This window comes from Tyto alba, unplaced genomic scaffold (assembly GCF_018691265.1).
Source record: "Tyto alba isolate M040663 unplaced genomic scaffold, T.alba_DEE_v4.0 Super-Scaffold_1000006, whole genome shotgun sequence".
Lineage (NCBI taxonomy): Eukaryota > Metazoa > Chordata > Aves > Strigiformes > Tytonidae > Tyto > Tyto alba.
In genome coordinates, this window is record NW_024881272.1 from 5,871,163 (window position 1) to 5,883,294 (window position 12,132).

At 42.1% G+C, this 12,132-nt stretch overlaps 1 protein-coding gene across 2 annotated transcripts in view; it reads right to left on the reverse strand.

The window, feature by feature from the left end:
• Nucleotides 1-12,132, reverse strand: part of ACBD6 (acyl-CoA binding domain containing 6) — an 88,464-nt gene that overhangs the window by 73,405 nt on the left and 2,927 nt on the right. For both annotated transcript variants that reach the window (XM_042806746.1, XM_042806750.1), the window contains exons 2-3: nt 8,457-8,521; nt 7,828-7,924 (exon numbers count right to left, since the gene is read on the reverse strand). In XM_042806746.1, the coding sequence (XP_042662680.1) occupies nt 7,828-7,924; nt 8,457-8,521 (162 nt within the window). The remainder of the gene's footprint in view (nt 1-7,827; nt 7,925-8,456; nt 8,522-12,132) is intronic.

The window sequence follows — 12,132 nt, forward strand, 5'->3', positions numbered from 1 at the left end:
TTATCTTCACAGTGCTGAGTGAGGACCTGCACTGCCCGTGAGCCTGTGCTGTTTTTAAAACCAGCAAGTGTAAGTAGGGAATTGAATCTGATTTGCTGCTCAGGGCATAACAGTCTACACAACAAAGCTACCTCCTACTTGGTGTGCCAGAGTTGAGCTATCTTGCATGGAATAAAATTGATAAACAGTTACATGTGCAAAGACAGGGACAGAAAGGTAGCAAATAACCTATGGACAGCTTTGTTTATGAGTAGGACCTATATCAAGTACTTAAACCATCAGCACACTTTCCTCATGAGAAGGTACAGAGAAGCAATGGATGCAACACTATCCACATTTATTGCAGAAGAACGGGAAAATTTAGTTCATGTTTCTAGCGTGGTATTTTACTGTCTTACAGCAGGAACAAGAAAACATCCCCTTTCTAGTAAGAAAAATTGGTTCTGAAAGCGTGCTCCAAAAGCAAAACACTCAAGGGCTAACTTGCGCGGCTAATAAACTGCCATTTTTCCAACTTAGATAAAATAAGGTGGGTCACTGCCTAAAGCCTTGTATGGACGAGTAAGGTGTAGACAAACTGTGAGCTTTTGTTAGCCATGCACCACACAGATTACTCCCTCCCACAGGAAGGTGGCAGCTACCACCGACTCCGCTTGCACGCTAGAGACTGTCCCTCGCACAGCTGGCAAAAGGCAGCAGGGCAGAAGAGTCCCTCTCTGTGTTAACATCTGACCCCTCTCAGGACGTATACCAAACTATCACATACCCCAGGGTGGTTCACAAAAACCCCCAACTCTGCAGTTTCCAAGGCTGCCTAAACCCAGAGGATGTTGCAGTTGTACATGCCCCAAAGCCAGAAGCCTTGGGTGAATCAGTTTTTTGGTTTTGTTCTTAATTTCTAGTGCTTCCTTTTCCGATAAAATAATAGAAAAAACACATATTTGGGATTTTTTTTTTTTTTTCAGTGGTGGTTATTTATTTGTTTGTTTTTAAAGGGGAAGAGTCTGATTAGAGTTTATGAATTATCTCAGTGATTTGCTTCTTCCAACATGATCATCCATTGAAATGCTAGCTTTCAAAATACATATAGCAATCAGTGCAGTTTGTTTCCAGCATTCTGCTACAGTTGTTATTCTCAAGTACAATTATTAACATTTGGGTAAAACCAAAAAGTCAAACACGAAATTCGCTAAGGGTGAACTGGCACACAAGGATCTATACAAACCCAGAAAGAAAGGGGAGCAGTGAAGAGCAAAGACACTGGCAGGGCTGCTGCAGAGCTCACAGGAACACAGGAGGCTCCTCTCCCCAGCGTGATGCATTAGCACGGCACAGGAAGGCAAGCTTTAAGGAGCACAGCCGTAATTCGATTAGTCCCCACTTTACACGATGCAATTAAATTGCTTTTATACTACAAAAGAAATAAAGCCACTGTTTTCAAAGTTTTTGACCTTGCAGTATAGCAAGCCATAAATTGAGACATTTACCCACACGAACTGCACAGCAGGTATGTGAATACATTGCTGCTCGGACAGGGCATCTCCCCTCCTGCTCTTCCCATCCCCCTTGTAATCCTGCCCACACCACTCTGCTGCTCTTCCCCAACCACAAACTGTGGCTGCCTGGGCAGATTATCAAGGGAGACATCTGTTTGACTGATAGACAAAACAGGAAAACATGATGGGTGCACTCATTTTGTTTACAGACTACAGTTTTTCGTCATACATTTCATAATTTCCAGAAGAAATTCCATCAGCCTGCAGTATTAACCAAGAAATCCACAGATTTAAGCCTGAAAGTACAGTATGATTTACCATTCACTAATGTAATTCTTAGAAGTTGATCAAACATAAAACCTGTAAACTGTAAAAGAGCAAAGCTTCTTGTTCCAGACATGAACAGTACACGTTTCAGCAATGAGTCCAAATTTAAGAAGAATGCTGGTTTGGATTTTCAAATGCCTGTTTTAACATAATCGGATACACAGTTTGTATTTGAGTCACTACAGAAAGTTTAAGTTGCCTTGAAGATCCTACTTAAATACACAAGGCTCACCAATTTAAATCCATCACTAAAATATTTCAGTAACACCTGATGCAACCTACGCACACCACACATACAAACTCAGTTCCTCCGCAAATCTGGAAATTGTTTGAACAACAAATTCTCTTTTCCACATTTTAGTTCCAACTTGCTTGTTGCATTTAAACTGTGATAGAGAAAGGTTATTTCAACAGAAAAAGGGGGACGGAGCCCAGCCCTGTGCACTGGGTAACTGGTCACCCACCTTATCAAATATTGCCCCCTGCAGTACCTCCTGCAAAAACACCTGCTGGCCACTGGACAAATCAATTTGCTTTATTCCTGCAGGTTTTCCAGCTTACTGGACTGCTCTGAGCCTGTAGCAATAGTGCATTTGCTATTTTATTCACTCTGAAGTCTTCCTTTTTCATGAGGCTGACTGCCTGTTCCCCCGGGGTCCTCTCCCAGCTGCTCCAAACACCGCGCCTTGGTGCTCCCGCACCAACACAACAACAGAGCCATTTTACTTCCATCGACTACTTGGTCCAGAGTACAGAGAAATAAATCCTCCTCTACTCAAACGAGGCAGAGAACAGTAGTTGAAAGAATATGGGCAGCTTTCTCCCCTGCAAACATCAGCACTGGAATTTCAAACCTTTAAGAGCTTAAAAAGATGTCTGGTGGATGTCTATTTTCTTTGAACTCCAGCTCTCTCCCTGCTTTGCCTTAGAGACATGTCTCTGCTCCTCAGATTCCTAATATGCAACTTTCCTCATTACACAGCAGAAATCTTACTAAGTGCATTACTGGTGAAGTTGAGTCAAATGAGTTAAAATGCCATGGTTTGGTTGTTTTTTTGTTTTTTTTTTTTTTTAATATAGAAATAGAAAATCATTAAGTCCTTCTGCAAGTTTCAGCAATCAAAGCGAATAGGAAGAAGGACTCTAAGTGTTTGGGGAAGGATGCCACTGAAGTTAGTGACAAGCTGTTGAGATTGGAACTGGTAAATGTGCAATATAAGAAATAGGAAAAGGAAATATTTAGAACCAAGAGATGCCAAAACTGCAATCAGCAAATGGAAGGCCAAAACTGATGAGCAAATCTGGATGCTTTTTTTATTATTTATTTTTATAGTTTAAGCTGTGCCATGTAACCGTCTTGTTACAAGAAACAATCAATAACAGCTCCCAACCACCTCGCTGCAGTGTCGTGTACACACCTCCACCCACGTCCCCTGTGACCAGAACTCAGCTGAAGAGGTGTGTGCAATGCTGCTGGGCAAGAGGTGCCGTCCCGCTCCCGCCCGTCAGTGCCTGCGGACACAAACTCCCACGTCAAACTGAGGTTTGAAAAATCCGGATGCTTAAAGCCAGTGGGGATTTGTGATGTCAAATACACGGCAGAGATTAGAATTTTAGAGTGTGGGGGGGAACGGAAATACAAACACTAAGACTGTCTCAAAAACTGCAATACTAGAAGTGCCCAATTATACAGCGGAGAGCGATGTGCAAGAGAACAAAGTTACTGCATGAAGATGCAAGGCGAGCAGGTTGTGAAGGCGAGCCTTCCTAACTCACCAAACCCACTGCTGAGGCTGCAGGACGCAGCAGCGGGTACCGCAGCCTGCGAGGGGGCAGGGGGATGAGCACGTCGGCGATAAGCTGCGGGGGGCTGGCAGGGAGAGCAGACGAACGTCATGGCCAAACTCGCACGCACATCAGCAAAAGCCACCGAAAGCAACGCGTCGTTTGCTGCCAGTAAAGCAGGGAGACCCCGGGTGAACGTGCGAGAAGCGAAGCAGCCGGGACACACATACCTCTGTAAAGGACCCAAAGCAGTGGGAGGTGTCGATGGCATGAAACATTTCTGTTTAAGGATAGAGAATGCAAAAGAATCGCTTCATAAATTATTTTCTGTTCTGGGGGAAGAGTGAATAGTCTTGAAGGACAGGTGATGTCTCTGAAATATGCAAATAGAGCTGAGCTGGTCCAAGCAATTACCTTTCCACTGCCTGGAACTTCAGACTGAAAGGAATGACTCACGAGAAAGAACAAGAAACAAGAGATGTGCTAAAAGGTAGAAGATGACGAAGGAAGTCTGCATCAAGAGGAGAATGGAGTCAAGCATGGAAAAGTATAGTCCTGACCTCCTGCAAACAGCCGCTCTTGGGAAAAGGAACAAAACAACCTACAACACAAAACACAGTAGGACCCATGGCAACAAAGGAAGACCTAACTGCAAAGCATCCAGAAAGGCAGTTGTGATTGTTGGTTTGAGACTTCTGGGTTCAGGATAAATACAGCAAGGAGATTCCTGCAGCTTCATGGATGTAAAGGCAGTGGATCTCACCTCAATACCCTTGAGGTTATCAGCTATTTTAAAAATTGCTGAAAGTAAATGCAATATGGTCATTTCTTTCCAAGTTTTAGACAAAGCTCTGAAAGAAAAGATTCAGCACGACTGTCAGACAACCTGCTAGCAGCAAGGGTGAAGAAGGAATTAAACCACTTTGGAAATAGCCATGGAGATGAGCCAACAGATGTGCCTCCACTGTCAGAAGTGGCATACGAGCTTCACTGAGCTGTGCCACCGCCCCTCCACGTCCAGTTGTCTCCTAATAAAGTGCAGGTACTCCAAACTCTGTGCAGGAGTAGGAAGCAGCAGGTCAGATTTTGGCTGCTACTGGTGTTGTCCCTGCCTCTGAACAGAAATTCAGGGTGCTCCTACTGCATCAGAATGTTTTTACTTTTTTTTATTCCTCCCACCATCCAAAACAAGCAAAGATTACTAAATTATAGTAGTTATAGTCTGATGCTGAAGATGTACTAATACAGAAACTGCAAGGTCAATATGAAAGAATGAATCAATGAAGAATCAAGAGAAAGGAATGAAGAAGTGGAACTATTTGGACTGCATATGAAATACTGCATTTAGTTCCATTCTATTTATTAAGAAAAATACTGACAGCCTGAAAGCGGTAAAACAGCAGCAAATCTGATGGGAAAAAAATGAACCTATGAAAAAGATAAGGTGTTCCTAAATTTTAAATTTTGCATATTCAGTATTAAAGGATCAAGACATTAAAAACCCTTTGCAAATATATGAAACAGGAGACTGAGGAGGATTTAAGATAAGAACAACTTTAAGGGATGAGATGAACTGTTGATGAGAAAATATACAGGAATTATTGAGAAAGCTCTACAATAGCAAAATTCACGAAGCTGCACAATGAGAAATTCAACATCCTTGTACTGTAATTACTATTTGTGATTCATAATGATCTGAGAGCTGAACTTTTCAAATTTGTATCAAGTACTTTATACTTATTTTAACTAAATACTAGGAGTATTTCAGTCACGATCTACCGAATGTAAGAGAAATTCAAAGGAATCCAGCAGATGAGCATGTAAAGGAGACACAATGACAGTGATGAAGCACCTTGTAATGTACCCACAGATCTTTTCTATAAATCCAATCTGAAATTTGAAGACTAAAATAGCTCTTTTATCTCCATACCCTGACACATTCATTTCCATCATTTTAAAGAACAGAGCTCCCTCTCGTGGTTCCAGAAGGTGGATTTGGTGGTAGTGGGTAGTGGGGGGGGGGAAGAAAGGAAGGGGGGGTGGAAATGTACAGAGCACCATGAGACAGATCAGAGACCAGAGTGAGAGGACTCCTGACTGCATTTTGGTCATACAGAAGTGGAATTGAAAGGAAGATGTAGTAGGAAGGACAGGTGACTTCTTTTAAAGAAAACAATGTCACCTGTACTTTAATGCTAACTTTTAAATTACATTCTCTGTTAATGTAAATTCCCCTGCCAGGCCTTTTTGTACCTGAGCATATTCCTTCAGTGTAAAGCATTCGGGTCTCAAGAGGTTTCCAGCTCAGTCACAGACGAGGCACAGGAAGAGGAAAGAGTCAGGACCAGAAATGTAGCACCTGTGCAGTGGTGCAGGCACAGTAAACCAGCTAGCACCCTACAGATTTTCCTCAGCACTGAGACCACACAGAGGAAAAAAAAATCACTGGCTTCAAAAAGTCAGGGAATATATGCATAGTTACACGAGTAAGAAGCATATATATATTGAAACACTGCAACCAACAAAAGCACCTGAGGAAAGAAAAATCACATTTCTTTAGACCACTCTGACAACTCAGTCCTGCCACTTTCACAGAAACTTCTGTTCAAGCTCCAGCATTGCTCTCCTCCTGCAAGCCCACATTTCTTGCATCAACTATTCAAAAAGGGAGGACAGAGCAACACATGAATGAGCAAACACGCTGGTGCAACAGCATTACCCAGCACCGTCTAGTTTCTGCTGAGTCCTGGGGACAGGCTTATGCAGGGACAGCAATGAGAAGAAACATGCTCACATGCATTCATTCCTCAGCTCAGGGGAAGAGCAGTGCTGCAAACCATTCTTTGCTTATTATACAGCTTCTTTGAAAAATTAAATAAAAAAAAAAAACCCTAACAGATTATTCCACTTTGCTGGCTGACAGCTTTGTAACCTGAAGGTCACACCTGTGATGATAAATGTTTCTCTGAGGCAAGAAAGCGAAGGGAGTACCCAAAGCTAAGCTTGTCGCCATGCATGAGAAGTCTTTTTATGAACAGAAGCTCTATCCATAAAATTTCAGGAAAGTGTTGGGTGTGGGGGGGTTTTGTGTGGTTGTTTTGGGTTTTCTTCCTCATTGTTTAATTAATAGTTCCACACTACACTGCTGGACTCTTTCTTCATTCAAGATCATACATGGATTCTTTTAAAATTATTTTATTTCTGCATGAGAATTCTACACTGGACAAGAATTTACATGGCATGCAGCTAGCTTTTGCTAACTGCACTACACAGCATATAAAACTATTTTCCCCGAAGGCATTATAAAGGGTTTCCTCTAAATGACGCTATTTCTTTGCTGCAAAACCAGGATCAACACCATGAAACATGAACGACTGGAGAAAAAACAATTACTCGTAAGTCTCCAGAACAGCCTCAGAAGACAACTGAAAATCAAATTCTTGATCCATAGGCTTGTGCTCACACAAGATTTTTCTTCCAAAGCACAAGACCAAAAATGAATCAATTTCCTACTATGAAAAGAAATTACCATGCCTTCAGCATTTTGCTATTAGTGAAGTATCTCCAGTCAAAGGCAATACTTTTTCTGAAGAGCAATCCTCTTTAAAAATTGTATAAAAATCAGTCTATAAACAGGGAGATATCCCTAAATATTCAATCAAGTAATAAACCTGGTAAATGAAAGAGATTAATTAAAATGACAGTACATTCTCTCTACAACACACACATACAGGACTTACAAATACACTTGTTATGTTGGAGTACCTAATCATAATCAGATTTGGTTATTTGCTGCATCGAAACAAAAAGGAAACATTTTTAGAATTGATCATGCAGTTCATGTCACTTTCATGGAGATTACTTTGTATTGATCAACATTTAAATAGTAGTTGAAAAGAGAAAGATGAGAAAAGGATAAAAAGTATCTTTACATGCTAAATACAGCATGAACCAATAAAAGCAAAATAAATTAGATCACTACAGCCAAACCAAGCCTGTGCATGCGCTCACTGTAATGAAGATAATTATGAATGAAAGAGATGGTTCTTCATCTTTCAGTCATAACAAAAGGAGAGTTTAAAAAATGAATTTGGACTTTAATCTGCTCAAAATGAAGTTTGCCATGCAGCAATTAAAATCTGTGCGAAGCTGAACAGTTGTCAGCTTCACAAAGACAAATGTTGGTTCGTTTTCTGAACAGTATTTTCATGTTTCCTACCTGTGGATTCCAACTGGGGTCTAGTTTTTTCACTGTAGCAACATACTCCTGCATAGCTTGATGAGGGCTGGTATCTCCCAGGGCTTTCCAAGCCTCCCTAGCAGAGAGAGAGCAAAACATCAGCAAGCCACTCGGAGACAGGACAATGTGTTTTTATAGTGTCATCAGTGGAACGCAGAGAACAGATTCATCTAAATATTTTCATGGGGTGCAATGCCATCTTTCATTTGGTTTGAAACGGTCAGCTTTTCTCTGAAGCCATGAATGGCCACTGTCAGTACAGCACTCCCCTGTGAAAGGATCTTTCAGGGGATCCTGATCCAGGCTGTAACACAGTTTGTGTTCACAAAGTAAAGCAGTTTGCAAAGCTGTAGCTATTTTCACAAAATTTTTGTTGTATGCAGGCTAATTCTAGATGAACAGGGTAACTACAGGAGAGTCTGGTATTTCATGTCTGCATCAGGCAAAGCAGCAAACATTTTCCTACCAAACAAAGGATTTTAAAGACAGTTCAGTGGCAGACCCTCAGAGCTGACATCTTCTAGGTCCATAATCTGTCAACAGATGAGACAAGATGCAACAAAAAGTAGAGCCAGAAACTGCTAAGATTTACAAGGATTTCCTCTTACCATTTCTGCTTTCCCTCAAAATCAAAGAAGCTTGGCTTGGGAGTGTTACAGGTTCCAAATTTCACCTAAAGAAAAGAAATTTCTTTCCATTAGAACAAAGCAAAGGGAAGGGGACTTGCATAAACACATATCAGGTTCTGATGGTTTCAGAGTAATTTTGTTCTTGGAAAGGTTTCTGAGGGAAAGAACCGACACGATTCAACCCCATCTTACCCTCTTTTTAGCTCTCTCGCAGTTATTAGCACCTCTGCATCCCTGTGTTTTCTTTGCGTGATGCAAGGGAAGCAATTTTGTTATGCAGCTCATTTCTTTTGCATGCATTACCCAAAACAGGGATCACCAGCAAGTGATTTCTCACTTAATGTTATGTTTATTACCCAGCCAAATGCCTCGTCCTCCACCAGTATTAAGAAAAATTCTGTTGATTAGGGTTTCTACAGAGATGATTATTCATTAAGGCAGAAATTCACTCGCTTCCACACAAAGCTCAAGTAAACAGACTTTGCTTAATTATTTCCAAGGTCCTCTGGAAGGCAAGGGGACAAACTCAGAGCAGAAGAATGCCGAGCAGCTTCTGAATTTCCTCTGAGGCATCTGGCTGCAGAGGAAGCACTGTGTGAGAGACAAGTCAAGGCCTGAGTGCCAGAGGTGAACCAGTCTGCCAGAAGCAAGCCAGAAATTAAAACGTGGGGCGAGAAATAAGAACCACAAGGAAGCAAGGGAACTAGCCAGAATTGGTGAACAGATACACTGGATATAAGATTATTTTTTTTATATCATGTAAAATGGACTTGGTGCCAGTGGGATTCAGGCAGTTTTCCATAGGGTGGTGTGCTGATGGGACAGACACAAAGCCCTTCCTCTCGCTGCAGGGAAGTCTAGCAGCCCTATCTCCTCCAGAAGCTCGCCCACAAAGGGGAACACAGAGGATAGAGAGTTCTGCGCCTGCCCAGGGCTCCAAAGGCACAGCCACATTCCTGCAGTGAGGCCAGCGCTGACAATTGCCTCAAGAACAGAGCAATTAGCAGGTTGAGATTTAGGTAACAGAGGTATTTTCTTCCAAGTCAGCTCAGAAGAACGTATAAGTGAATGTGCCTCTGTCCCTGCCTGGAAAAGCCAGGGAATAATGGGTCAGGACCCACCAGATCTGGCTGCTATCGGCTCCCCTTTCTCGCAGAAAAGAAAGCCCCTCACACACAAGTGTCGCTGGTAAAATAACTCTAACTGAAAGGAAAATATCATTGTGATAGGGAATGAACTTACACAAAACGTGGGTTTGGGGTTTTTTTGTTTTGGTTTGTTTTTGTTTTTTTTTTTTTTTTTTTACTTTTTTTAAATGAAAGTGCTACTTATTCCACAGGGATGATGGACGAAAAACTGTAGAAGCCTGAGCACAACCACAGCTCCAAATGCAACAGCCCCTGGCAAGCAGTTATCACAGCAAACCCCTTAACACAGGGCACAGCCCAGTGCAAAGAAAGCCCAGGATGGATGGGGGGATTTAAACAGACCCCGGGGAGGGAACACAGGTATGTTCTGGAGGTGGGCAAAGGCTGCTGGTTGAACATTTTGTTAGCCAAGCAAAACTAAACTGCATTCATCAAATGTTTTATGAAATATGCTCAAGTGTTCAGGCAGGTGAAGTGCTTAAATCAACGAACAATTCTTCACCTTAACAGGGTGGGGATTTTATGCTGAGGATGGAATCATTAATCAGGCTTTAAAGAGAGCATGCCCATGCTGAGAGATATTTATTAGTTACACTATGTTTTCATTTAAAGTGTTAGAGGATATGAGTGACTATAACTGAAATTAATTTTCTGTACATCTGACTGTCTCCCGGTGAGCAATTCATTCAAATTAGAACATTTTAGCTGGCCTTTAAAACAACACATTGCATTTCACGGAGAAACAGGATAAAGGGCTAGCAACAGTTAAGTCTTATAATAAATCAGTCACAATTCACGTAGCGTAATTGTTTTCTCCTCCGCTCAGAGGTGGATTGGACCACTTGTTTTAGAAAGCAAAACAAACGTGGAAATAAAATGCAAATTCATTATCTGTATGGAAAATGCCTGCTTGGCAACTCTTTAGTTCAACATCTAACCTGCAAAAATTGGCCAAGTTAGATAAAAAAAAATGATCTGTTTTAATATTAATTTTCCACAGCCATCATCAAAACATGACAGCAGTTTCCTCTCTCTAGTTTTGGCATTCAAAGGCTGTTCTAGTGTCAGGAAAGACTGTTAGTAACATTGATAGTAACACAAATCAAGGAACAGTACTTAAATTTCATCCATCAAGAGGGGAAAAAAGTGCACTTGTTCCCTGCTTGCTATTTTAAGATACAATAAAAAGTCTTGCAGTGGTTTTGTTGAAAAGAAGAAAATAAAGGTTTTGGCTTCCCTCTTTTTGCTGCAAGACTCCATAATGCATCAGAAATCAACCAGGAATCTAACATTAGAGGGGACCCAAGCCTGACAGCTGAGGAAGGGGAATTTTAGCTAAATATGCCAATGCTGACAAATACCAGGGGGCAAGATTTTTGTGAAGAACTCTGTCTTCCTGCTACTTCCCTGGAGGGCCTCAAAAGCTGTTTTTCTACATAATCAGCAGAAAGACAAGAGCCTGTATTAGTATTTCAAGTCAAGAGTTTCTCATTCTGTGTCCACAAAATAATTACTGATGGTCTCCAGGGGGCTGACTGGTCACTTGATGCTTAGCTCTCCTCATTTACAGTTCATCAGCTGCATTAAAAAAAGAAGGCAGCCAGAATGCATTAAATACTTGCCTAGCATTGCTTCTGCACGCAGAGTCGCCTGCAAGCACTATACTCATGAATCGTAGAAAGATGACCCAGGCGGCTCCAAATGGGAAGTGACTGCAGACGTCTCCATTTGTGGCCAAAATGGAAATTTAGAAGCCTTGGATGAAGCCTTCACCTGAGAGCTGAAGGTCACAACATTCAGAAGAGTGCTTGGATAGACAGGTGCTCCCAGACATGTTAGCACTGCATGCCATCCCTACATAACTTCAGCTGCTGGTCCAGACTGTGTGAAACCTTGAGGTTCTCCTTACACATTACTCCACAACTGATTCCTTACCCTCCCTGCTGTGGTGGTAAAATAGCTCTTTGCTAATTTTTCAACTAATACATTTATACAGCAGGGAGTTCCAGCCAAATATTCTTACCTGATTGTAAATCTTGTAAGGTGAATCGTATTTGCAGCCTACAACTATGGAGGAGTAGCAAGAACAGAACTCCCCTCCATGGGCAGCAGGGCTAAGCTCTAACTCTATGCAGGCCAAGTAAGCTGAATTTCTTCGGCAACACAGGAATTTCTGCCTGTTCCTGCCCAAAGCTCTGCCCCATTAACCTGCCCCAACCCATGGGAAAGCCCTGCACTCAGCTGAAAGTGGGGCGTCAGGAAGAACAAGCAAACAACAATCACAGAAGGACACGGATAACACCAGGTCAGTGCCATCACACCGCTCCACACGACGGGAAGCCACAGGCGGAAACTCCCATGTTTGGGGCAGATTTGTGGCATCACGTTCTACAAATGGGATTATGTTCTTGAGCCTACACTCAGAGGCAGCACAAGCCCCGTTTTGCCAAAGGCACTGGGTTTCCAGCTTGCCTGCACCTCTCAGCATTTACTTAGGCCCTGGCACA